The 26,018-nt window shown below is 43.9% G+C and overlaps 2 protein-coding genes across 5 annotated transcripts in view; both read left to right on the top strand.

Moving 5' to 3' along the window:
• Positions 1–1,467: 1,467 nt before the first annotated feature.
• On the top strand, positions 1,468–11,228 carry RSAD2 (radical S-adenosyl methionine domain containing 2). Its single transcript, XM_064447996.1, has 6 exons — positions 1,468–2,036; positions 2,241–2,402; positions 2,811–3,040; positions 4,200–4,349; positions 7,255–7,287; positions 7,847–11,228. The coding sequence occupies exons 1-6, from the start codon at positions 1,694–1,696 to the stop codon at positions 8,009–8,011; spliced, it is 1,083 nt and encodes a 360-aa protein (XP_064304066.1). The 5' UTR covers positions 1,468–1,693; the 3' UTR covers positions 8,012–11,228.
• Positions 11,229–12,590: 1,362 nt separating this feature from the next.
• Positions 12,591–26,018, top strand: part of RNF144A (ring finger protein 144A) — a 68,184-nt gene continuing 54,756 nt past the window's right edge. The window contains exon 1 of one of the 4 annotated variants that reach the window (XM_064447999.1): positions 12,591–12,788. The gene's annotated coding sequence lies outside the window, so the exon portion shown is untranslated. Of the gene's footprint in view, positions 12,789–13,291; positions 13,311–26,018 lie in introns of those variants that run through there. The other 3 variants (XM_064448000.1, XM_064447997.1, XM_064447998.1) reach the window with 3 other exon arrangements.

Raw genomic sequence — 26,018 nt, forward strand, 5'->3', positions numbered from 1 at the left:
ACCTTAAGCTTGTGTCTTACATAAACCTCAAGGAACTGGAAGGGCACATGGATAATTCCTGCTATAGTAACTCACTGAAATAGTGTCTGCTGACAAGCTCAGAGAGACAATTTTGGAAAGCCTCAGGAACTGAGATGTTTCCCATCATGCTGCAGCAGTACCTTTGTGAGGTGGCATTACTGGGGCTAGACACAGCAAGAAGCCTCCCAATCTGCCCTACTGGCATGAATTTGTTCCTGCAAAAAATAGCTGGTAGAGATAACAATAAATACTGACTGAAGGGGAGAACCTAAAGCCCTGTTACTCACAGATCCAGACACTACGGAGCCAGTAGATCACCTCCAGGAAAGTGAAGGAAAGGTGATGGGAGCTTAAGAATAGAAATGACAGTACTAATTAATATAAAGGAAACACTTTTTATTCACAAGCAGGTTCTGTTTCCCATTAAAATTTGCAAACAGGATGAAGCCGGTTCTCCTATCCCTTTTTCAATGGAAAAAAAAAAAAAGAAGTCAACATGAGGGCAAGACTGTCCTGCTACATTAGCAGTTCTGGCAGGTCAGTGGAAGTGACCGAAGCTCTCATTTCAGCCTGCCATAGAAAACATGCAGTTGGGAGCTGTTGAGATTTAAGTATGGCTCCATACCTTGGCAGCAGTGTCCAAGAATGAGGACAGACTGACTGAAGGCAGTGGAGGCTGAAAAGCTGTGGAGGACATCCTGGTGTGTCTAGACACACTGGAGGACTGCAGAGAGTAACTGGTGCTATGATGGAGGCGCTCTGCTCTGGCAATAGCTGTTGTGCCACTGAGGAATTGAGGAACATGGGAATTGGCAGCTTGGTGCCAGTCTCTCCTGGTGCTGCTATGAGGGGGGCAGCCATCTGCCCCACCAATGTGTCATCTCAGGCAGCTGCCAACTTTTCCTGCTGTTAAGGCTAACCCTATATTCAACGTGGTGCAGGAGTTTTGCTTGAGGTGCTTTAGGTGGTATTGGACACCAAGAATTAAAGAACCTTCAAGTATTTTCTTTTCATAAATCTGAAGTAATCAGGCTCCCTAACCTGGAGTCCTCTGCAATGCAAACCTGTGTAAACTTCCAGGAGCTCATGGCTGTCTCTGAGAAGGATGGAGCGCAGTTACACAAGCTCAGCTTTTCCTCTGCTTCACGGGTCACATCCTTTTAGACCAGAAGAATTGAAGCCCCCACATATCAAAAGGGGTCCTCAGATGCTCAACGTGCTCTACCGTAGAGGTGCTACCAAACCCGGGCAGCCGGCGGGGCTCGGGGTGGCCCTCCAGGGCCCAGAAGTGGGTCTGGAGGGTGGGGGGTGGGGGCGGGGGCTCGGGGGGAGGGCTGGGGTGGGAGAAGCGAAACAGCAAGCTAGAGTAAGCTCGGTGCCAAGGTTCCCTTCTGCGAGAAAGGAAAACGAAACCCAGCGCTTCTCCCCGCCGTACCGCGGCGGGGAGGGACGGGACGGGACGGGATGGGACGGAGGGGGCAGTCGCGCTTTTAAATGCCGAGCGCCGGGCGCCTCGCTGCAGCTTGCGAGCCGAGCCGAGCCGAGCCGAGCCGAGCCGAGCCGACCTGAATCGAACCGAACCGAGCTGACCGGAGCTGAGTCTAACGGAGCCGAGCCCAGCCCAGCCCAGCTGACCTGCGTCGAACCGAACCGAGCCGAGCTGAGCCGAGCCATGACCCTGGGCGTGCTGGGCCGGCTGCCGCTGGCGGTGGCGCGGGCGGTGCTGGCGGCGCTGCGGGGGCGGCTGGGCGCCCTGTGCTGGAGCCTGGCTCCCTTCGCCCTGTCCCTGCCCCTGCCCGGCTGGCGGCGGGTCTCGGCCCCCAGCCCCGCCGCCCCGGCGGGCCCCCGGCGGGAGCAGGAGCGGGACGACGCGTCCCCGACGCCCACCAGCGTCAATTACCACTTCACCCGGCAGTGCAACTACAAGTGCGGCTTCTGCTTCCACACGGCCAAGACCTCCTTCGTGCTGCCCCTGGAGGAGGCCAAGCGGGGGCTGGCAATGCTCAAGGAGGCAGGTGAGTGCGGGGGGAGCCGGGGCCGGGGGGTGCGCGGCGGCCGCGTCCCAGCAGGACCGAGGGGCGTCGGAGAAGTTATCCCTGTAACCACGGCCGGGGTCCCCCTTCCTATCGCTGCAGTCAGTCGGTCACTGACAGCCTGTGGAAGGAGCGGGCAATAGGGCAGGCAGAAGTTCACAGCATCTTTCTTTGGTCCTTTTCTAGGAATGGAGAAAATAAATTTCTCAGGAGGAGAACCGTTTCTTCAGGACAGAGGCGAATTTGTAGGCAAACTGGTCCAGTTTTGCAAGCAGGAGCTGCAGCTACCAAGTGTCAGCATTGTTAGCAACGGCAGCTTGATTAGAGAGCGGTGGTTCAAGAAGTACGGTAAGGAAAACGCAGCGCGCCCAGAGGCGGGGCGCACCGAGCCGCCGCGGGGCGGCCGCACCGCAAGGCGGTTTTCGGTGCGAGCGGGAGGTTGGTTGTTAGTGGTTCGGCTACAGTAAACGCAAACCAAATGTAAATACCAGTGAAATATTTTTAATTATGTGTTGTGAACATAGGCAGCTTGTCCTGTTGTCTCCGTATGCTGGACACACACATTCACACACACAGAGAGAATATGTGTTTTGATGTTGCCACTGCTGTGGCTTTTGTGGTTCATGTGATGACTTCACGGAACTGTATTTATATGGCACTTTGTGACAGATAACAAGGAAGCGAAAGTGGGCAGAGTCCTGGCAGCTTTTAACTGAAGGACTAAATATTAATCAATTTTTTTAAACTTGTTTTCAGGTGAATATTTAGACATTCTGGCAATTTCATGTGACAGTTTTGATGAGAGTGTCAACGTTTTAATTGGCCGTGGTCAAGGAAAGAAGAACCATGTGGAAAATCTGCATAAACTGAGGCAGTGGTGCCGAGAGTATTCTGTTGCTTTCAAAATAAATTCAGTGATCAACAGATTTAACGTTGAGGAAGATATGACCGAGGAGATCAAGGCACTCAACCCTGTGCGCTGGAAGGTAAGAAAGTTGTGTATACCACAAGTTTCCTCAGGGGAAAGCAGTGGTGAAGTTCTGGAGTTGTCTGAACCTCTAATGACATCAGTTGGATCTCCAGCTCCAGCTCAGACCAGCATTAGCGGACTTCCTGTCAGCACTGTATGATATATGTTTCAGCATGCATAGATCTAGTTTTTTTACGATATTAAAAGTAAGATGGAAAGTCTTTAACCTTTGAAAATGTGTCATGGTGTTGAGAAAATGAGGAAAAGTTAGTGTACAGTGATACATCAGAGTTAATATATCAGCAATATGTAAATGTACATTAATGTTCTATTATAGAGTATTAGTGGTTAGTGTGCATATATTGTATTTTCTACTGGAAGTGTATAAAATACGTTTTGTTATCAGTTTGAAAATGGGTAGAGATAATGTGACTTATAAATATGGGAGAACTTGCGGAATAATTTCTCATTATTTGCTTCATGAAAATTGGTGTACACGCATGACTTCCCATTAAAAAAAATCACTGTGAAATCTTGGTCCTACTAAGGGAGTGTAAGGAAAATATGACATACATTTTAATATTTTATCAGGGTTCCTGGTCTACTTTCTTACTGGGGTTACAGAGCACGTTGATGGCAAAGGCACCTTTGTTCCCCTCAAAGTCTGAATGTAATTGAGGACCTGGCCATTAGAAGGAGGCCTGTTAAATAGACAAGCTATTGCATTTTGTTTCTGGGGAGTCTTCTCAATCTTTTCTGTGACCATGTGAAGATAGTTAAACTTACGGTCACAAATCAGGTTAAAATCTTCAGAAATACAGATTGACTCGATAGTCTGCATTGTACATAGTTCTTACTGGCATTTATAATACAGCCATACTATTTGAGGTTCAAACAAAAGTTAACTTGAGCTTTGACCAGAGCAGCTAAGATTTCTCTGGAAACGTGGTCATGAACCACAACTTTATAATTACATTTAAAACTAGGTAATGTTAATTTGCCCATGCCCTTTGTATAGTATTCACTTATCACAATTTGTGTCAGTGTGGCTCCACTGACAGAAAAATTAAAGACATCGCTACTGAGACAACTGAAGGTTTTTGTCATGGTGACAGTCTCTTATACTCAAGGCAAGTGAAAACATCAAATCTTTACCAGGTGCCTTTTGTCTTCAGGTATTCCAGTGCCTGCTCATCGAAGGGGAGAACACTGGTGAGGATGCTTTGAGAGAAGCAGAGAAATTTGTTATCAGCGATGAAGACTTTGAACAGTTCCTGGATCGCCACAAAGATGTCTCCTGTTTGGTACCGGAATCTAATCAGAAGGTAAAGTTGAAACTCACCTTTTGTAACTTTATTTTGAAATCAAGTTGGAAAGATAGAAAAGAACTAGGAGCTTCCATGGCAATTAACACTTTCCCTCTTTGTATTGGTTTAGAGAGATACAGTACAAATTTGTCAGGAACTGGTTTTGTTATAGTGGAAGCCAAGGTTTTAAATTTTCTTTAAGACATTTTATTGAGCACAACATTATTAACAGAAGAGTAGAAACTCATTGATCCCAGTCCTGTGGAAACCACCAGGAGTCTTCTCACAGCATCAAGTGGACCTGGCTGAATGACAGAGCTCAGAGAGTCGTGATCAACGGGGCAGAATCTGGTTGGAGGCCTGTCACTAGTGGTGTTCCCCAGGGGTCTGTGCTGGGTCCAGTCCTGTTCAACATATCCATCAGTGACCTGGATGAAGGGATAGAGTGTAACCTCAGCAAGTTCGCTGATGATACCAAGCTGGGAGGAGTGGCTGATACACCACAAGGCTGTGCTGCCATCCAGCGAGACCTGGACAGGCTGGAGAGCTGGGCCAAGGGGAACCTCATGAAATTCAACAGAAAGAAGTGCAAGGTCCTGCACCTGGGGAGGAACAACCCCCTGCACCACTACAGTTGGGGGCCGACCTGCTAGAAAGCAGCTTTGCTGAGAAGGACCTGGGAGTGCTGGTGGACAACAAGCTGACCATGAGCCAGCAATGTGCCCTTGTGGCCAAGAAGGCCAACAATATTCTGGGCTGCATTAAAAGGAGGGTGGCCAGCAGACCAAGAGAGGTTATCCTCCCCCTCTACTCTGCCCTAGTGAGGCCACATCTGGAGTGCTGTGTCCAGTTTTGGGCCTCCCAGTTTAAGAAAGACAGGGAACTGCTTGAGCAAGTCCAGCGGAGAGCTACCAAGATGATCAGGGGACTGAAGCATATTCCTTATGAGGAAAGGCTGAGAAACTTGGGTTTGTTCAGCCTGGAGAAGAGAAGACTGAGGGGGGATCTCATCAATACTTATAAATATCTAAAGGGTGGGTGTCAAGGGGATGGGACCAGACTCTTTTCAATAGTGTCCTATGACAGGACAAGGGTCAATGGGCACAAGTGGGAACACAGGAAGTTCCACCTCAAGATGAGAAAAAACTTTTTTCCTGTGAGGGTGCCAGAGCAGTGGCACAGGCTGCCCAGGGAGGTTGTGGAGTCTCCTTCCCTGGGGACATTCAAATCCCTCCTGGATGTGTTCCTGTGCCCCCTGCTCTAGGTGTCCCTGCTCAATGAGGGGGGTGGACAAGATGATCTCCAGAGGTCCCTTCCAACCCCTACCACTCTGTGATTCTGTGATTCTGTGACCTCTGCTCAGAGAGGTGGATGTATGAAGTACCAGCACAGAAACTGGAGAAATTGAGTTTTAGACAGCTGAGTGGTGTCCTCTAAACAATAATTAGGACCTTTGGAATTGAATAGCTCTTCCCCACCAGGGCGCAAGATCCTGAAAAAGGTGAATGTTAATGTAAGCACACATTATACTCTAAGCGTAGTTTCCTAATAGGGATTCACCATGATATGCTATGGCAGTGTCACTGATCTACATGAAGTAAGATATTATCCCAGTCAGCATTATATTGGGTATTGAGCAACAAGTACTAGTATTTTTGCCTTACACATATTACTAGGTACTCCCGTCTGCAATGAAGTCACATTTTTAACATTGTCTATCTGAACTCCTTTGGACTGTGCTTTCAGGCTCTTTATTCACGAGACTCCTCGTGCTACTGCAGAGCTCAGCAGTTAACTTGATGAGCTGCCATCCAGCTTCTGTTAGCTGCAGTAAAGTGCCTATGGGTGGAGCTCAGGATCTTTTTGTAAGATGCCTACAGACCCTATACATGGCATGAGGAGAGTTAGAAGACCCACTGTTAAGCAAGTTTATGAACTGAGTGAGGAGATACCAAGTTGAACCATGTTCACAAATGCCTTAAATCTCCCATCTTGCCTTCCTTTTCCTCTCCACAGATTAATACTCTCCATTCACAGTTTTTTTTTTTAATGTGTAGAAAGCTAAAGTAAGCGGACTGGGTTGCCTCTACTATGAAGAAATAGAAGTGCAGTCTATTGGTTAAGGCATTCAGTGGGAGAGAGCACTCATCAGAGATGAGAATCAAAACTGTTTCCACATTTTTTTTTCCATGTAAGAAGTCCTACGAAAAAAGAGTAGACTTCCCTTAGTAGGTTTGGTTCTAGAAGACTGTTTCTGATTTCTATTGAACCTCTGTGAAAGATGGGCACCAAATTGATCAGATTCTTGTTCTACACAGCAGCAAGCTCCAGCTACCTAGAGAATTTTAGGGAGGGTCATGTAGGGGATGCCCAGTTAGCTGGGCAAACATGTCTTATTTCAGCTGTTGGCCTATTTCCTGGTGCAGACCTGAGAGCTTTTTGAGCTGGGAGATTACTTTTGAGCTGGGAGAACACCTTTGAGCTGGGAGAACACCTTTGTCTCTTGGAGCGAAACACCCCAGCTTAAATGGTCATGTCATTTGTTTGGAAAATGACATAATCGTTCCAGTAGGCAAAACAGTGTAAGTCCTGCTGATGTAGAAGTTAAGAGAAAACTTGGACATTATTTAAAACACCTTTATCCAGTTGGGCATCCACATTTCAGTTTGGCACTTGAGAGGTCATATTTGAAGAATTACTTTGGTAATTCATGGTTTATTCATGCATTAAGTCATGCTAGTAATACTGTTGTTTATTTCTATAAATTTTATCGAAGCTCATTGAAATAGTGGGAAGACACTACCTGTTTCAAAGATTTGGATCAGGCTTTGAAGGAATAGTTGTTTGTTTTGTCCTTGGTTTTTCACTAGAATGGAATTTTGGTTTGATAATTAATTTAGTTTTTTCTTTTGATCTGTTGCAGATGAGGGATTCGTATCTCATTCTGGATGAATACGTAAGTCTTTGTTTGATACTTGGTATTTGTATGCTAATACATGAATGTATACAACAGTGATAACCAATTCTACTTACTGTGTATTCTATAAAATAATTTCACCATGTAGTACAAGGAATAGATGTATTTTTTCCCCATTAAACATATTGTGAACTTGAATATATGTATAGCCTAAGAAGGAGTTACCGTCAAGTTGCATGCATGGTCATTGTATCCGGGATCTTGAAGTGTAGTTGTGTATCTTTGCAGGATGTCTTTGCTGTTTTTATCTGATTGAAAGATACAGAAATCCTTAAAGTTAAGTTTCAAAGAGCCTACTTAGGTTACATGTAACTGAAGACCAAATATTTAATTTTCAGGAACTATGGAATGGCTTTGTTCCTGCTGAGATGTGTCAGTGTGTCTAACTGTGAGCTTCTGAGCTTTCTAAGGACTAGAGCGAAACTGTTCATGCACTTACATAGGCTTTTGTGAGATTGCACTGCAACTTATTTAATTCTGTAGAAAAATTCAGCTTTTACAAATTGACTTTCTAACGTCTTATCTATTGATGTTCCAGATGCGGTTTCTAAACTGTAGAAATGGACGGAAAGAGCCTTCCAAGTCTATCCTAGATGTTGGTGTAGAAGCAGCGATAAAATTCAGCGGATTTGATGAGAAGATGTTCCTGAAAAGAGGAGGGAAGTATGTGTGGAGTAAAGCAGACATGAAACTGGACTGGTAACTCAATATACTGAGTTAGGGCAGGTGCATTATGTAAAAAGAAAAAGGATATGTATATATGGGTATGTATATATGTAAGTAAGTACCTAATGTTTTTAACTACACTTGGTGTGTTGCACAGGTTGATGTGCAGTATAATACTATGTGTGAATGTGTTAAAAGCTTTTAGAATGTAGATTATGCTCTTATCTGTAGTTTGGTTGAACATTACCAAATACCTACACAGCCATCATATAAACAGATTTCTGAAATCGGCTTTCCGTTGCGTGAAGGACTTACAGGCGAACTGTTAAAGTAATGTTGCACAGGAAACAGCTTTAAGATAATACATACTGCACATGCCAGAAAATAAGCCAAAACCCACCCCAGTCTCTAATTCATTATAAACAGCTGTAATGGTGGATAAGTGGAAACTCTTCATAGGCAACGCCTTCCACCTCGTTCATACAGAAAGGTAGATAGCAGTTCCTCACTCGATCACAAGAGGGCCATCCGGCAGCCCTTTGGAAGGAGCCCTTGCCTTTTTCAGGGATAACAGTCAAAACCTAGGAATCATTATCTGTAGGAGTATATTTAAAAGGAAATCAAGATGAAAAACTTGGCAGTTTTCGTTCTTTAATACTTAACTGTAAAAGCGTCCTTGTTCTCCCTCTCCTCCATATACACACAGTGTTTGCAAAAAAAAGTTGAGGGATGTAATTTCCTCTGAAAATATATTTTAAGTCATGAAAAAATATTATATTTGTCCTAAACCATAAAACTGCATTTTACCCAATAGCGAGCAACTTCTTATTTCACGTTGGCAATGACCTTAGTCCTAACAAATATTTACAGTAAAAACAATATTTGCATTTTATTAATAACTTCCTCCATTTTCCTTTTATCTGCAAATAGTGATTTAATATTTTAAACATTTTTTCTGTCCCCTACATAGAGTTTTGATAAAGATTTATTCTGAAATTAATTAATCCTATACAGCACACCTAACAGACATCTTCTGTTGCATACTGTCTGCATTATTTGCATGCTATTTATTTTGCTAAGCCATGGAATACAAACAACAAAGTTCATATAGCAAGTAGCCTTGTTTTAAATGTTGCTTGGCTCAGTAATTATTCTTACTTGCTGCTTACAAACAGGCAGGTATTAAGTGAAACTAATTGGGTTTTGTCATAGCTGTCTTTGATTTTAAGAGCTGGCAACATCAACATAAGATTGAGAAAAGTCTAAAACCTCTGCAAAACCAGTCGTCTAATATGCTGCCCTTGTTCTTGGTTTTCTGGCAATTTTTATGGCTTTATAATTACAGTTTTCCAAATTTAACTAGTCCCATCCTCCCCAAAGCTCTGTATGAAGGGCACGGGGATAAGCATTGCACAAAGCAGGAGTGAGCTGGCACTACTCATTCTTACTGTCCATTGAACTCAATGCCTGGACTGTCTCAAGCATTTAAATATTTGCAGCCGTTGGGAGCCAGCGTGCTTTAAATGTACTGTGTAGAGAAAATTACACCTTCTTTCCTTTTTCTGATAATGCTAGTCGATTTTTTTAGGGAGTTTTTCAAGACAAATGTTTTGCATTCATCTTCAAAGTTGAAGGGGAAAGTGCATAAGTAGGAGGTGCTACTTCTGAATAAAGGAAGGGGCATCTCTGAATATCCTGTGAAAATGTTTCCATTTATAATTAATTCAGTTTCTATTATTACTGTCCTATCTGTAATTGTACTGTCTCAGTGGTGCTCTTTTGTCTCTTTGTATTTTGCATTTTGCCATCACAACACTTCCTAGACACTTACGTTTCAGTATTTTTTTTTCTTGTATTAATACTAAGTGACATTTAAAATGTGGCCCACACACATTAACCCCACAGTCTTTTGGCAGCTGTTTCACTGACCTCAGTTGGAGTTCTGCCTGAGTAGCAACTACGGGCAGCGCAAATTTATGTAACTGTGGGGTTTGACTTCCTCTGCATTCCCATTGCTCAAATGTTAAATCCAGCATCTTTAGCATCTACGCTGCATGATAGAAAAGAAGCATTTTCCTTTGCTGCTGGCTCATTCCCAGCATGGGGAAAGATTTAGTGCATCAATGTACCACTAAACCTACCAGCTTGCCGCTTCTGCAGCAAATGCCAGCTGTATCACAGCACGCAGATGTGAAGGGCACAAACTCCCATTCAGATCCAGAAATCCTGCCATTCTTTGCTTTGCATTTTTCTCTGTAAATGGCTGTTCTTTCCTTGCAAGAGATCCTCTGTGCCTACAGAGGAAGCTGCAGGATAAACTGGAGCTGAAAATGTGAAAATGAACTGAATAATGTAAAGCCATTGAAGATGGATTTTATCAGAAGGTTTTAAGTTGTTACCTTCTTAAAATCTTAAGGATTTTGCATCGCCTCTTGCTACCATACATAATTAAGAAAAAGTTTCTGCTCTGTGTGATACCCTTTTCCAAAGGAAATGCCAGTCGTGTACATCGGAAATGAGGAATTTGACATAATACAGTTTGACAGACAATCATTGAAGTTAAAGAATAACTAGCTGTATTTTTATATGCAAAACTCATTTTTGTGTAAAATCTCGACTTTTTTTTTTTTTTGGCCACAGCTTGATTAACCTAGTTTATTTTTTTTAAATCTATAAACACAGTTCATGTTGGACTAAAAATGAACTTCAGGCTTTCATTCTGTAGATGGGCCTAACTTTCAGCACGGGACTAGAAAAATACAACTGAATTCAGCAGAACTACTCCCAAGCTTAGAGGTTACACGCACATTGTGAAGCGTGTACACGGTTACACGCGCACTCCTGAAGAGTCAGATTCAGTTTCAAGTCCTGTAAACACAGACATGCTTAATTGTATTTTCACGTGCAATCTCAGTACGGCAGCTAAGCACTTGCTAGAGATGCTGAGTTGGGAAGGAACTTACGCTGTCGTTTACTAACATTGTGCAGCTGTTCATATTTGTAAAATTTGTAGAGAAGGAGCGTTTGGGAGAATGAGTTACTTCAGTTAAAGTCATCATGTAGTATACCCTGGGTAATGAATAGAACTGTCATTTAAGATGCATTTTAAGATGCCCTCTTTTTCAGTGTGAAGGATGCTTGATATATTTGAATGTTACAAATGATTAATTTTTAAATTATACTGTCACATAGTTAGTGCTAAATATTTCACATGAGTATGTTGTACATTTCAATAAATGTTTCTATTTTCTTAAGTTTGCCTGTAATTTCTTTCTTTCTTTTTTTTTTTTTTTTGTTAAATATAACCCAGAACCATAATTGCAGAATGTGTGACTGCGTTCACAAGAGGTCTGTAATTCTGGATGCAGTCTGTGTTTAGCACAGGGGGCTGCTTGCGCAGTGCCAAGGGCAGCACCTAGGCCGAAATGGAGAACAATAGGGGTGATTCTCCTTGTGGTGAAAAGCATTTGTTACACCCTTGAGTGGCCTGGGCTGTGTTGGGAGAAGATCGTTAAGATACCTTGTGATGTTCAGGTGACAGCCATTATGAAAGACAGAACTATCCATAAATATCTGAGCAGAAAAAAAGATTATCTTTTGTTATGGTAAACAAGAGGCAGAAGCTAGTCAGTTTAGAGGAGGAGGAAAGACAAGCGGCTTCTCAAGCTCGTCGCTCTCCAGGCTGCAGCGTAACTGCTGTACTAGGCAACCCGAAATGGAGCTTCTCGCAGTATTTCGTTGCGTGTGGCGGGAGGCTTAGCTTTTTTCCCCCCTTTGCCTTTGCCAGGCTCTTTGCTGCATGTTGTAAGGCAGCGAAGGTGCCCAGGAGCAGAGCTGCAGCGAGGTGCTTTATGCCTCCTGCCTCCCCCGACCCCCCGACTTCCGCGAGGAGCGCCCGGGGCTGCTGCCTTGGGTCACCCCTGCGACGGCTCAGCAAGGGCGTGAGCTGCGTGGTACCAAATCAGCCAGAAGCTCTCCAGCTCGGTGTGCTGTCTTTCCTGTCTCTGTGCGTTAGAAAAGAAAGCCGGTCGTTGCTCCATACATAAACCAACGACAGGAAAGCAGCTGTTCTTGCTAAACGGCGCTTGCAAAACAGTCATGACCGTCATGGTTTCCTTACGTTCCCCTTCTTTCCTTCCTTGCAAGCAAGGCAAACCCTTCTGCCCTCCTTTGTAAAATCAGTTCCCTGTTGTTCCTGTTCTGCCGCTGCACGACGTGCTGGGCCGGGGGGCGCCACCCTGGGACGGCCTGAGGTGCGATTCCCTAAAACCACCATAAATTATAAGGCGGGGAAACCGGCGGCGCGGCACGGCACGGCACGGCACGGCACGGCGCGGCGCGGCGCGGCGCGGCGCGGCGCGGCGCGGCGCGGCACGGCGCGGCACCGCCGCTGCTGGGACCGGCGCAGCGAGCGCGCGCGGCGCTGCCAAGCGGGAAATCCCGGGATCCCGGCGCCCGCCGGGCCGGGAGGCGCCTCTCGCCGCCGCCGCCGCCAGGGGGCGCCGCTGACCCCTGCGCGGGGGAGCGCGGCGGCCGCTTCAAAGCGGGCGGCGGCGGCGGCCGTTAATGGCGCCCGCCTCGCTGCGGCTGCGACCGCCCCCGCCCCCGCCCCACCCTCCGCCTCCTCCGCCCCCGCCGGGGAAAAGCCCGGGAGCGGCGCCCGCCGCGCACGCTCCGGCCTCGCGGCTGACGGCGCCGCGGGGGTGGGGACCATGCCCGGGGCGGCGGCGCCCTGCCGCGGCTCCGCGGGATAGCGCGGGGCGCCGCGCACCTCCCGAGGGTCGCCCCGAGCCGGCAGAGGCTGGAGCGGCGGGGTAAGGCGTCCGGGGCGGCGGGCGGGGGCGTGGGGTGGCTGCGGCGGGCCCCGCGGGTGGGGGTGTCCCCGCTCCCCGCCGCGGCGGTGGGGCAGCGGCAGGCGGCGGGCCGCGCGGGCGCCCGCATCCCCTTACGTGAGGGTGTGCGGCCGGCTGCGGGCCGCCGCCGGGGGAGCGGCGAGGGCAGGGGCAGCGCCGTTTCTGCTGCCGGTGGCTCCGAGCGCCCGGGGCTGCCCCTGGCACCCAGCGCCGCCCCGCCGGGCGCCCCGTCGTCGGCCCGGTGGGGTTTCGGTGCGAGGCGGGGGTCGCTCGGGCGCGGGGGCGGTGCCGCTGCGAGGGGGGTCGTGGCCGATGCCAGGCTGCCTCCGCGGCAAGCGGGCGCCGGCGGAGCGGCTTCCAGCCGCACGTAACGAAACCGGTTACTTAGACTCGCGTGTTTTCTCTTCTGTGAGTTCCATCAATCAGCTAGAGCTTCTTGAAACAGTCCAGTGCCTCGGAGTGCAGCAGCCGCTCTTCGAGGAGGTAAAATAATAAATAAGGGGGTGTGTGGATCGACGTCCATCGCCAGCGATCTCGGACGCAAGGGAAGCGTGCGGTTTAGGGAGAAATTGCGTTGTCTGGGTTGCAGGGGTGGAAGAACGAGGAGTAAGGCTCGGTGCTTGTATTTTCATGCTTGTATTTGTTTCTTCTTTCCTTATTGCCCTTCAAAGATGCTACCGTTGACTCTTTTGAGATGTTGGAAGAAACCACACGCATGATAATGAGGGTCCGTGTCGTCGTCTCCCCAAACACACCCTGGATCCCCAATGTCGTTTTAAATCAAGGGTACCTTATTCCTGAAAAATCAGGCCCTGTATCACTCTGTTTTTATTGCTGCTAAAGAATCAGAACAGGGAGTGTCAATGGGGCAGGCTGGTGGAAGAAGATACAAGCTGTTTGAATTTCCACTGGAAATTCCTGGAAATACTGTAATTTCTGCCCTGGAACATACTATTCTCTGTTCTACAGCAAGCTTGAACGATGATTTATAAATAGATACATTTGTTTATGTTCTAACTGTGTAGCCAAACGACCGTATACATTGTGAAATGGATTGCTTCGTTTGACATTAGCTTATCGGAGCCGCCCCAGGCGTGGCTGCAGCCGAAGTTACCGCGGTCTGGGCAGAGCGCTACTGCGGAGGTCACATCGGCGGTTTAAACGCCGGGTTGCCGGCCTCGGTGTGCGCTGGTGTGTGCTCCTCTTACAGACGTGAGGTGTAGTGAAGGGCCGGGGGGGGGGAGCAGGGTGCGCGGCGATGGGGTGTGCTGAGGGGCAGGCTTGTGCCTTTAAAGAAACTGCTCTGTTTATACTTAGATGGGACTTTACAGCGTGGGAGAAGTTGAGTGACTGCCTCCTGGTAATGTTAGGGCATCAGTCGAAGTGACTTGGCTTGAAGTTTATTAAATACCCGACAGAAGCAAGATCAAGTGAGAAAAGAGTGGGAAAAAAAAAAATCTTTGCTTTTGCATAGGCACTAATTGAAAAATACAGGATTTCTTCTATGATGAAGTTTTATTCCTTTACCCCTTCTTTCCCTGGCCATCATGTCTCATTATCCTCTTGTGCAATCTGTGTATTGTTCACGAAGGGGAGAAACCATCTGTGATTGAAATGTGAGTACGATGACAGATGTTTCAATCTGATATAACTACTTTGAATGAGACATCCTTTAGGTGAAACAAAAGGTTGATTTCCGCCCCCTTCCCACTCCAGCCTTCTAAATCACCCTGATTTGTATTCTGGGAGCAGTTAAATAAAATCATGTGTTTATCATCTACAAATGTTTACTGTAGATTTTTGCCCTTGAAGCACAGTCTAGTATTATGAGTTATCTTTGGTAACAGTCTGGATTTTTCATATTCCAGTTTTTTAAGGCAAAAATTAAGGGTGAAAAAGACTATGTATTTACTTAACTGCTTTTGTTTCTAACATTTTTCCAGTACTACATTCCAAGTCTTTGTCACATTTTCTGTGGCTTTCTTTTATAACTTCTGACAACTTTCCTTTCAGTTGAGCCAAAGGACAAGGCTGCTGTCTTAACCATGAGTTTTGGCTGCAGTGCCATACCGGGGGTATGAATGGCTTCAGTGTATCTGCTGTATTTACAAGAATGCTCTCATAGGCTGGCAGAAAACTGTTGTTTGCACTCCCAGTGCCGATTCAGGGAAAAAGAACAACTCTGATCAACCCGCCGCATGATCTGGGCACATAGACCTTTTCTTTCCTAGAGACTTGATGCAGTAGAGGAATCGGAACCTGTTATATTTCCCACAATGTTTCCTGTGGAGTAGTGTTAATAGTTAACAGTCTATGGTTTATCTAGGTGATTTGCTTTTAACTGTATTCCTTTTCGTATCTTGAGTTACAAAAAGGAAATGGAAAACAATTACAAACCAACCCACCACTCAGTGTGAATGGTTTAGCAATTCTGCTGTATCTAACTTAGGCTGTGGTCAGCTGTTCTTTTTATAAGACAGGATCCTTTTCTATTCTGCTTTGCAGAAGGGAGCTCATGATGATCATCTTTCCCTGACCTTTTGAAGGAGATCAGACAAAAAGATCGTAATGATAATTTCTATTTTCCACTTCTGATGGATGTGTTGAAAATACACTTGCTCTTCTGGCTGCGTACTGCAAAGTAATGGGAATGATTTTTTTCTATTTCATAATCAGATCAGAAATGCTTACAGTCTTCCTGCATATGCAGACAGTGAATACTGGAGCTGGCAGTGCTACTCCCAAATGGGTTTTTGAATAGCTTGATTGTTTGCTGATGGTGCCATTTATGGTGGTGACACCATAAGTGTCCTTTCTCAAAAAGGCTGAAGAAAATGAGGAACAGAGAAAGTGAACCCATGTGACTGGTAGTTTTATTTACTGTGAGGAAAAAAATTCTCATCAGATGGTTCTAGTCTTGGCAAGACAATGTTATTTCCTTTTTATAGTATCATTTCCATTCTTTCATTCAAAGAATAGCAAGTGAGTGGTAGCTTGTTGTTGCGGTTTAACCCAGCAGGCAGCTAAACACCACACAGCCGTTCACTTGCTTTCTCCTGATGGGATGGGGGAGAGAATTGGAAAAAAAGGTAAAGCTTATGGTTGAGATAAAGACCATTTAATAGGACAGAAAAGGAAGGGAAAATAATAATAATGGTAAAAATAATATACAACACAAGTGATACACAATGCAATTGCTTACCACCCGCTGATTGATGTCCAGCCAGTTCCCGAGCAGCGGCCATGCCCCCCCAGCCAACTCCCCGCAGTTTTCTGTTCAGCATGACATCCTATGGTATGGAATACCCCTTTGGCCTGTTTGTGTCAGCTGTCCTGGTTGTGTCCCCTCCCGGCTTCTTGTGCACCTCCAGCCTCCTCGCTGGCAGGGCAGTGTGAGAAACTGAAATCCTTGACTTAGTGTAAGCACTGCTCAGCAACAACAAAACCATCACTGTGTTATCAATGTTATTCTCATCCTAAATCCAAACCACAGCACTCTAGCAGCTACTAGGAAGAAAATTAAGTCTACCTCAGCTGAAACCAGGACACTTCTTGGATTAAAATACTTTCCTGTTAAGATAACAGGTATCACTATGACAGTTTAATACAACTTGTTTTCATTGAATGGAAATGATGTATGATTGAAGAAATGGACTAAAGCTTACTTAATAGAACCTTTTTCTACCATATGATATCCAAATGATAATCTGAAATACTTGGGAGTGAAGGTGAGTCTTGCAGGTTGTCTGGGAAATAGATTCTGACTTACCATGTTCAGGCATAATTTTTTTTCACTACTTACAAGTGCTCGACTTTGTTGATCACTTTGTGTTGATTTGGAACTAAGTTCCAAATATTTGAAGTCCTTATAGTTACTCGATTTTCCCTTAGAAATTTTACTGACTGTTCTGTTTCTGGAGTATTGGGGTTATTTCCTGTCGTCTTAAAACTCCACAACAAATTACAATCTGGGAAAGCTATCACTGTGACTCTTGCAGAAGGTTTCAGTGGACCTGCCTTTATCCCAGCTCCAGCCTCCAGTAAATAGGTCATCCTCAGCATAAGGATTGGATAATACCTGACAACTGTTGCACACATCCAGCCCTTGTGGAGGACTCTTATATTTAGCTAGTGAGGAATACGAAAATGTATTTAGGAAAACATATTAAGACAACAAACTGTTGTTGGCCCACTATAATCTATTATGTGATCAGCTTCTTCCTATGCTTATTATTTCTGCTGTTGCTGTTTACCAGTCTGTTTATTTATCCTTGCAAGCAATAAGACATGAGAGAGGGAACCATGTGCTGATTTCTTCATCTCACAGCTATTAATAATCTCCTTATATTCATGCACATATAACAATGTTGTATATAGTTATATATAATATAACATTATAGAACATAAAATATTATATAAAAATTATTTTTTTACCCTTGAATGTCTCTAAACAATGTCTAGTAGGGGGCGGATCTGGTAGAATTGTCAAAAGTGATTGTATACTGTCCTACCCACACTGGCTTTCCTGAAGCACTCGTTATTACGACTTATGGTGTCTTTCTTGTTCTCATCATATTGCCCTTGAGGTACATCCTCTCCAGACTTGGATGTGCTGGTAATGAAGTTTTCATTTTGTTGAACAGTGCAGACTCAGAGAATACTTCTCCTATTGCAGGTAGTTGGTATGCACAAACCGTGACAGACCCGTGCAGCCGGTTCCTGGTGGGGCAGCGAAGTGGCAAGGAAGCCAGGTTACTGAATCACAGAATGGTTTGGGTGGGAAGGCATCTTCAAATATCATCTAGTCCAAGCACTCTGCAATGGGCAAGAGTGTCTTTCACTAGATAAGGTTGCTCAAAACCCCATCCAACCTGACCTTGAGCACTTTCAGTGATGAGGAACCTGGGGCTATTTCTCTTTTTCTGGTATTTAAAAGGATCTTTCTGGCAGATCAGTCTTTCTGTTATTGCCATAGATGAACCTGCTAGATGACTTCTGAAGCTACACATGCAGTGCAATCCCCAGGGTAACTCAGGGTGGTGGATCTGCTGTTGCCCTGAGCCTGCAGTCCAGCCAGATGTGCTTGCTTGAAGGACTTCAGGGAAATGCCTACCTGTTGCCAGGTGCTAAGGAGTATTACATGACATCAGGCGCTCTCAGGAGGAATTTGCACCCATTTGCAGGTAGGGCTGCGTGCCCACAGCAACCAGGCTGGATATCTGTGGTGGTGTGGGTCTGCAGAGCCCACTCCTTGCCCAAATGCCTCCTCCCTGGGGCAACAGGAGGGGTCATACCATATTGCTAAGGCAATTGTATTTTTCTGATGATGTAAACATTGTCTAAAGCCTCTTAAGAGGAAAATGAATGTTATTTAACTCTGGTTTTCCTTCTATTGCTACTTAAGGAAACAGCTTTCCCTTCCTCTCTCTCTGTACCTGCATTAAAAATATATATCCATCCTGATGGAATGAGAGTGATGCTCTGTGACTTGTGTGGTCAGGCTTATGTCTCCTGTGCAGTGTTGTAACAGCGACTTCAAGACCAAACTATTTACAGTCAGTGTGTATATATATATATTTTAGCCTGGTTTTCTGAGAAAATAGAGATTATGTGCAACTCTCTCTGTGAACCTCTGTCTTCGCTATTGCTCATAACTTCTAAACATTTTGATGAATTCTAATAGCATTTATGAGAGGGGCAGAAGCTTATCTCCAATAAATCTACCAGCTTTCTGGCAGTAAGCAGCCTAGGCAGATGGAAAGATGCCTGCTGAAGGAGACATTGCAGTCTGAACTTTTTCTACAACTTTGACACACGTTCCTAGGAAACTGGATTTTACTGGCTAAGTTGCTTATGAATCAACTTATATTGTGTTCCTACTCTTGACCCTGTCTCAAATTAGACTGTCACTTCCTCTTTTGATATTTTTGTAACAAATTTGAATATGAAGGAAGAGCAAGTGCTTGGTCTTTAGCCCCAAATAGATTTATAATATTGCAGAAAGTGCATGATGAGAAAGAAAAGGCTTTTTTTAAACTTTACATTATAATACTGTTCATCATATATTATAGTAATGTGGTGCTTATGTTAATTCCCTCTTGTTAAGCTAATTATTTTAACTCTTGTCTTTTATTAATTTTGTCTTGTAATAGCAATTCTTTAGAGACCCAGAAACTCTTAAGATTCATGTGGTTTTCTTGTATAAAGGTAGTTCCCTGAATGGAGCATGTTACTTGATAGGACAGAAACTGAAATGGTTCAGTCTTATTCTGTGTTTCTCCTATCTGTTTTGCATAAACATACCCTGTGTGATCCTTTCAATTAGCTGATCACTTTTGCACAGTGATATCTGTTGAATACATCTTATGGTCTTCTGTTTAATCAAGTTGGCATGAAGGAACAATGCTGTACCATCTTCTTCCTTTATGTATAATATATTTCTTGTCATGCATTTGGAGCCTAGAGGAGAAAACACCTATACCTCCTTTAGATTAATTATATGCTACTTTTACCTTTGATGTGTACTGTTCTTTCTTACCTTTGTGGAAAAAGTACTGACCAAATATACATGTTGAGTATATTTGCAGAGAGGCAGTCCATATTTAAATTACAAAAAAAACCCCAAACCAAAACCAAACCCAAAACCAAAACAACAACATAAACCCCACCCCCACAAAAAATCCAAACAAACAAAAAACCCACAATATAAATTTAAATCTTTCCAGTTTTGTTTTTCCTGATGCTATTTCTACTTCTGATATTTGTTGACATCTCAGATTCTGAAACGTTTGCAGGTGACTTTTCTCTACTTTAAATTACTAGGTCATGCTTGCATCAGTCATTGTTTCCTAGTATTGTGTGTATAGCTTTCTAGCAAAGATGTAGTGATGGCATCCACTAACAGTAGCCAGAAAGCTGGGAGAGGTAGGATAACTATGGTCACTGCTGTGGAACGCTTGTGCCAGCTGGGACCAGTGCTCAGGTGATCCTCAGGACCAGACTGGCCAGGTGTGCCAGCAGTAGCATTAAAAGTGAGCTGCGGAGGCTGCCTGGGAGGATGCGGGAGGGCTCCTGAAGGATCAAGGTGTCACTGGCAACTTTGCCACATGTGCATGGGGCAAACAGGTCAGGAGCCTACTGGGCTCTGGCTTGCTCTTAAGACCAAGCTGGGGCCGTAGCCCAGGTAAGCTGTATGTAAAAGGGACTAGGCAACTCTTCGTATTAATCACTGAAAGGTGGAATCTGTAAAGGCTGCTAAGCACAACATCGTGTTGAACTTTGTAGTTGTGACACGTGTTGATACCAACCACTTCCCAAGGGTGTGGTGTGTATTATCTAAGGCTCTGATGGTAAACAGTTAAAAGTCTATATGTTCATGGCCTTTCATCTGTTTGTAGTGACCTGCAGGGTACAAGTTTCTTTTGGGGCTCCAAGCTAGTTTGTTTTTCTTTATCTTGCAATGTGAGAGTCCCTGGCCTTGGGAAATGTTATGCTAGGGGCATTTGTGCTGTGCAAGGCTTGCATTAAACAGCACTGCTGACCCTGGCACCTGTCTGTGCTGTTGTTGCCTCCGGTATATCTGTTTGGCTGTGTCCTGTACTTTGGATCTGTGTGGCTCTGAGGGAGCAGTTCTCCACAGTGTGAGTTCATCCTTCTCTCTGCTGCAGTTTCTCACCTCTGCTGCTTGCCTAAGCAAATGCTGCCAGAGCTTGGCTTGCATTGAATTGCTGCCATTGATGGGCATCAGCTGTGGTGGTGTCAGAATATGTAACCTTGCGTATTTTTCTTCCATAATGTAATGTCCCATTGGAGCAGCAGTGCCGGCTACATACTTGGCATGGATTTGTGTCTGAAAATCCATTCTCAAATATTTTACCAGTAACTGTTATCGAGAGTAAAACCTATAGTTCTCGCTTGTTTTACTGTCCCCTTTGCAACTGTGAAGAGACATTAATAGGGTGATAACCCACTTCTCATCTTTTGTTCCAGGTTGACATTGCCTTTGAAAAATCTCACTTTAGAGGGAGTAGCAATGTAGTTCTAGCTTCAGTTCACATTAGATATTTAGCTTAAACCAAGTTATGACAAATCCTTAGACGACTCATAAATCCAAAGAATGTGCTAGTCTTTTTAGCAAACTGTCAGTTAGCGCTAAATATTTTCACCAGTCACTTCACATTTCTATTAGCTCCTTAAACAGCTGAAGTTCACAGATCTGAATGAAATGTAATGTTTATGGCTGTGTTCACTGCCTTTCAATTTAGACTACTGCTATGAAGCTGTATTATAGTTACAGGTAAATGAGTTCTCAGGGGCTGCTTTTTCTTGGGAAGATCACTGTTTTGTTTTCTCTTGTCTGAAAGGTCTGCATGGATTTTTTTGGTGTTTCTTGGGTTTGGTTTTGTTTTATTCTCTTCCATGACTTTACCCATCTCCAGACCAACACAGGCCTGTATTTAATGAAAGTAACAATGGCAATCATTGCTTTTGGATGGGATGATTTAACATAGCTGCCAATATAAGGAAGAGTCAAATCATCGTGGCCCCTCTTTGTGCTAATAATAGCAATGTACCATTTTTCTGGCAGGCAATGCTGCTGCCACTGGCAGCTTCAGGAGGAATCACTAGAAGGGCAGCAGGGTGATTCAGGTTCTCTGCTTTTTCCTCTCACCTTGGTATCTTTTCTCATACAGCTTAATTTTTCACCCTTTGAGACTGAACCATTCTTTTCATTGAAGTAACTGCCTATTTCTCACTATGGTATCAACTAATTCTGATCTTGAACTGTGGAAAAGGGCAAAGATGGCGCTGTTCTTTGGAAGAAGAAGAAAAAAACAGGGAAAAATACCCAGCAAAACAGTTTTTGTGCTAACCTGGACAGAGTGTTATTAAAATTACAACTTGGAGAGTGCCAGGGTAAAATATGTGGATGTGCACATCAGGACATCCTATCAGTCACATCAACTGACAAGAAAATCCACTTGTCCTCTCAATACCAAGGGAGCATTAAGGGGTATATATGGCAGTATTATGATTCCCTTAATGTGGGTGACATGGGAAAAGTCAAGCCCTACTAGTTATGAAGATTTTGAAAAATTCACAGTATCTGGGGTTTAATATGAAAGAAGAAATTGCTGTTCTCCAAAAAAAAAAAACAAACCAACCAACAAACCAAGTGTTTATATTCAAGGAAACTTAAGGGAAATCTGTCAGATTACTGCAAAGTCTAGTTCTTTTCTAGTTCAAAGATTTCTGATAAATGTTTTATGGACTTTCATTTTTGTTCAATGTTTGCCAATTATGTTAAAGAGTTGTTAATGGGGGCAGGGTGGGGGGGGAGAGGGTCTGAAGCAAACCAAGCAAATAACCTTTAAGTAAAACTTAATTGCTTCAGAAACTGCAGCCCTGTCTTTTCCCTGTGTAACTGCCTGCATTACTGCAAGGCCTGTGTAAAACTGTTACCAAATCAAAATGGTCCACTCCTTCATGTAGCAGGCTGCTCGCATGCCCTTTGGGAAGGGAAGGGGAAAACCAGCACATACAGAGTAAGGTTGTGGGTGAATGTTTATCTGATGGAAAAGAGCAGCTTAAAGGACATACTGAGAACTACCTGAAGCTAAAAGTGAACTGCCCACTTAAACAGGTACTTGGGGTGGTGATTGGGAAGACAGTGGGTACCTGTGCACCTGAAAGTTGCTGGAAGGCTGCTCGAGGTTAGTATCCGAGCAAGTAGGTCTTCCAAGGAATGTGTGGGAAATCTTCTTTATAGAAGCTATAGACCTGAGCTTAGGTGTTTCATGTTAGCCAAAGTCTTTGCCTCCTGTCTAAATGTTAGAGTGCTTGAGTGCGAGAAAATCAGAGGTTCCTCAACAAGATCCGTCCTAGGCATTTATCAGAGTTTTGATTATTTCCATTCGGTGAAGATAGGCAGAACTGTAGTACTTGAAAATGGTAAATGCTGTAACTTGACAGTAAGAAATAATTTAAGAGCTAGGTACCTATCTGGTATGGACATCTTACCTTGAATACAGATATCGGATATATGCTCACCACGTTTTGATGCATTTATAAAAGCTAAAGAGAACTTCATGATAAACATATCTTCCATGATTTCAGCATTATATGCTTACGCAGTCTAAGTGCCTAATTGACTTTCTCTTTAATTGAGGTGACTCCATCCACTTAAAACTAATATATACCTACAGTGATAGGAAGTCTGCATGGATCAGAAAAGATTCTCTGATTTGCCTGAGAAATTTTTTCTAAATATACTATTCTCATATTTCTCTAAAACAACAGTTACTTTTCATAATAATAACAAAAAGCCTCTTCCAGTTTCATTTTTTTCTTCCTACTCAGCAGCCATTCGGTACACTGAAACAAGGAAATGAGGGTATTTTGAAATAGGGATACTTTGCCTAAATTATTTTCAAAAATACTTGCTGGTTTTGAATGTTGACATTTCCTATGGATGTTAACACTTAATATAATGGAACTGTCAAAGAGAACAAGATATGAGTTCCTCAGAAAAGAATAATGTAAATATAGCGGCTTTCCTCTCAATGCTGTATGCTTTGGCATCTATTTGGTCATCTATTCTGGGGAAGTACCGCATATGCAAAGCACGCAAAAGCAAAGAGTGGCTTCAGGGCAATCTGTCTCAAAAGAACAAGAGCAGTGGGTATCTGATGGTACATCTTAAAAGTGTATGAACTCTTAATGTGTAAAGACTTGGTGCATCTGTGAATAAGTGAGCAGTACTGTATGACAGGGAAGATGTGAGTTATTTCAGAACTGTCCTGGAGGACTGTCTGGTGTTAACCATGGAGGCAGCCAGGCTGAATGGGGGCCTTTGACTACTGCGGTGTTATGAATTACAGCATTGCATGCCATGCTATAAATGAGTAACAGTGCACACAGAGAAGGGGCTGTGTACCCTGAATACAGAGCAGTATTTTCCTTCCTGGCGGTTCTTGTTCAGATCATTTCCATCTTCTTTTACGTTCTCTCCCTGTGTATGTAAGGGTGTGTAGCTTGCTTGGCTCAGTTTTGAGGCTACATGGGAAACTTGAGGCAGAAAACAGAAGATAAACCACGTATCCAACTCCCTTTTCCATCAAAGGACAATAGTCCTCTCTTAACTGATACAGCATGTTTGATAGATGTGCTGATACAACACAACGTTTGGGGGAAGAGGACTGGCAGTCACTGCACAGCTCTCATCCAACAGGTGTAGGGAGAGTGCCCCCACAAAATTCCAGGGAAATAGGGAGTGTATGCCTACAGTGATAATGCTACTCCATTGATTTCTTCTTGCCTCCTTTTTGGCCTCTGTTTTGGCTGTGTAGCTCACTACTAGTCAGCAGTGATCAAACCATTGCCAAGTCTGTCCATTTTGCTGTAGACTCTACAAAATGCAGTTGTACCTCTGTTAACCTCTGCACCTCTGTTGCATGTTTTGTGGACAATTTGTAGTCTGGAAGGAGTAGTCCCCTGTATTTCGCTTCACCCAGTCAATCTCTTGCATGCTCAAGCTTCAAGGGGAACGTTAGGTACTTCAGGACTGTAAGAATGTGAATCTAAGGCATTTAAAATTAAAATTTCCTTCATTAAAAAAAAAACCCACAACCCAAAACAAACAAAATAACATCTCCCTTTTTTTCAGCCAGATTCTTCTTGTGTTTCAAAGTACCTAAGATGAGCAGCAACTTCTCTGGTGCCTTTGTGACTGACTGTCAAAATGAGGTCAGGTTAAATCCGTGTGGAATTCTAGGTCAGGCTGAACCTCCTTTTGGACTCATGTTTAATTTCTCTTTAGTGCTTTAAGTGAACAATAACTTTAGTAATACTTGTAAATCAGGGAACTAAAAATGTATTTACTTTCTCGTACATGTCTGAGGGATAGATAGAGATTTCCTAAAATTCAGCCCTTTTTATACCATCTAGCTCTTCCTTCCAGACAAATTATTTTAATACTTCTCTTTAAACTAGACTAGCAAGCCACATGGAAAAAGCATTTTTTTCTCTACACAGTATTAAGACTGTTCAAAGTGGTATGATATTCCTACATCTCCCTTTTGATAGGAAGCCATACAATATTTCATCAACTTTACTGCATTTGAAGATCATCTGGAAGGATTACAAAATCTTCTCCTGTAAGATAAATATGAAGTGCTGTTTTCATTATGTTAACAGTAGGTTTTGATTGTTTGTTCTTCAGTGGAGGGAAAAATAAATATAGGGAAGATATTTTCATTTCAACTCTTTAATGAGCAGGTGTGTGTGAGGGGGGGAGTTGCCTTCTCATGAAGGATTAATTGTGTGTGCTTTTCTATTGCACACATTACAGTAAACCTGGTAGTTAGATCCAAGTTAAGACCACCTCTTCTTATAAATCTAAAATGACAAGGCTTCTTTTGCAAGTGCATCCAGGAGTTAGTGGAGTAGTACTAGCTGTCAGGTTCAAAGAAAAGCTAGTAATTAAATCTTGTGGCCTATCATGTTAGAAATGTAATATATTTCCCTGTTTTCAGCACACAGTATCTCATGTATCAATATGAATGGATTTATTAAAATACCTTTTATCACTCTCCTTGAAGCTTTTCTGTCTTCATGAAATCATGTAGCTGCTTTCTGCAAAAAGCCCTTAAAGAGCTTCCCACATCTGATCTGATAAAAAGCATCTTATTGTCATGAACCAGCCAGATGAATTACTGTTTAGCTGTGGTAACCTAAATAATGCTTGCCAAGAGAAAATGATGTGGGATATGTAAACCTGAGTGAAAGAGGGGAAGGATTGTGGTGGGTTGGTAGCTTCAGACTCTGCTCCAGGGAGTCCTTGGGAATTTCGCCTCCTGGCTTGAACAACAGCAGAGCTAGGCTAACGCTGCGAAGCAAGGAGCTTTTCCCAAAGCGCTCGTGTTTTTCTCTTCACTGAACTGCACACTTAAGTTCTGCTTAAATATTTCAATATGTAACTCTATGTAACCTTTCTGGCACAAGGATATTCACAGGCCTTCAGTTTGGTTGCAGCATGTAAATACCTTGCACAGCAGAACTTCCCTTTGACAAGTGCGCTGTGTCCCCAGCTCTTGCGGGAGCTGCCGCTGCTGAGGGATCTCATCTTTCACCCTGCGGTTCTTCCCTCTTTCTGTAGGGGTGACAGTGTAGGGCTGTATGAAATGCAGTCTC

The sequence above is a fragment of the Phalacrocorax carbo genome, chromosome 3 (assembly GCF_963921805.1).
Source record: "Phalacrocorax carbo chromosome 3, bPhaCar2.1, whole genome shotgun sequence".
NCBI lineage: Eukaryota > Metazoa > Chordata > Aves > Suliformes > Phalacrocoracidae > Phalacrocorax > Phalacrocorax carbo.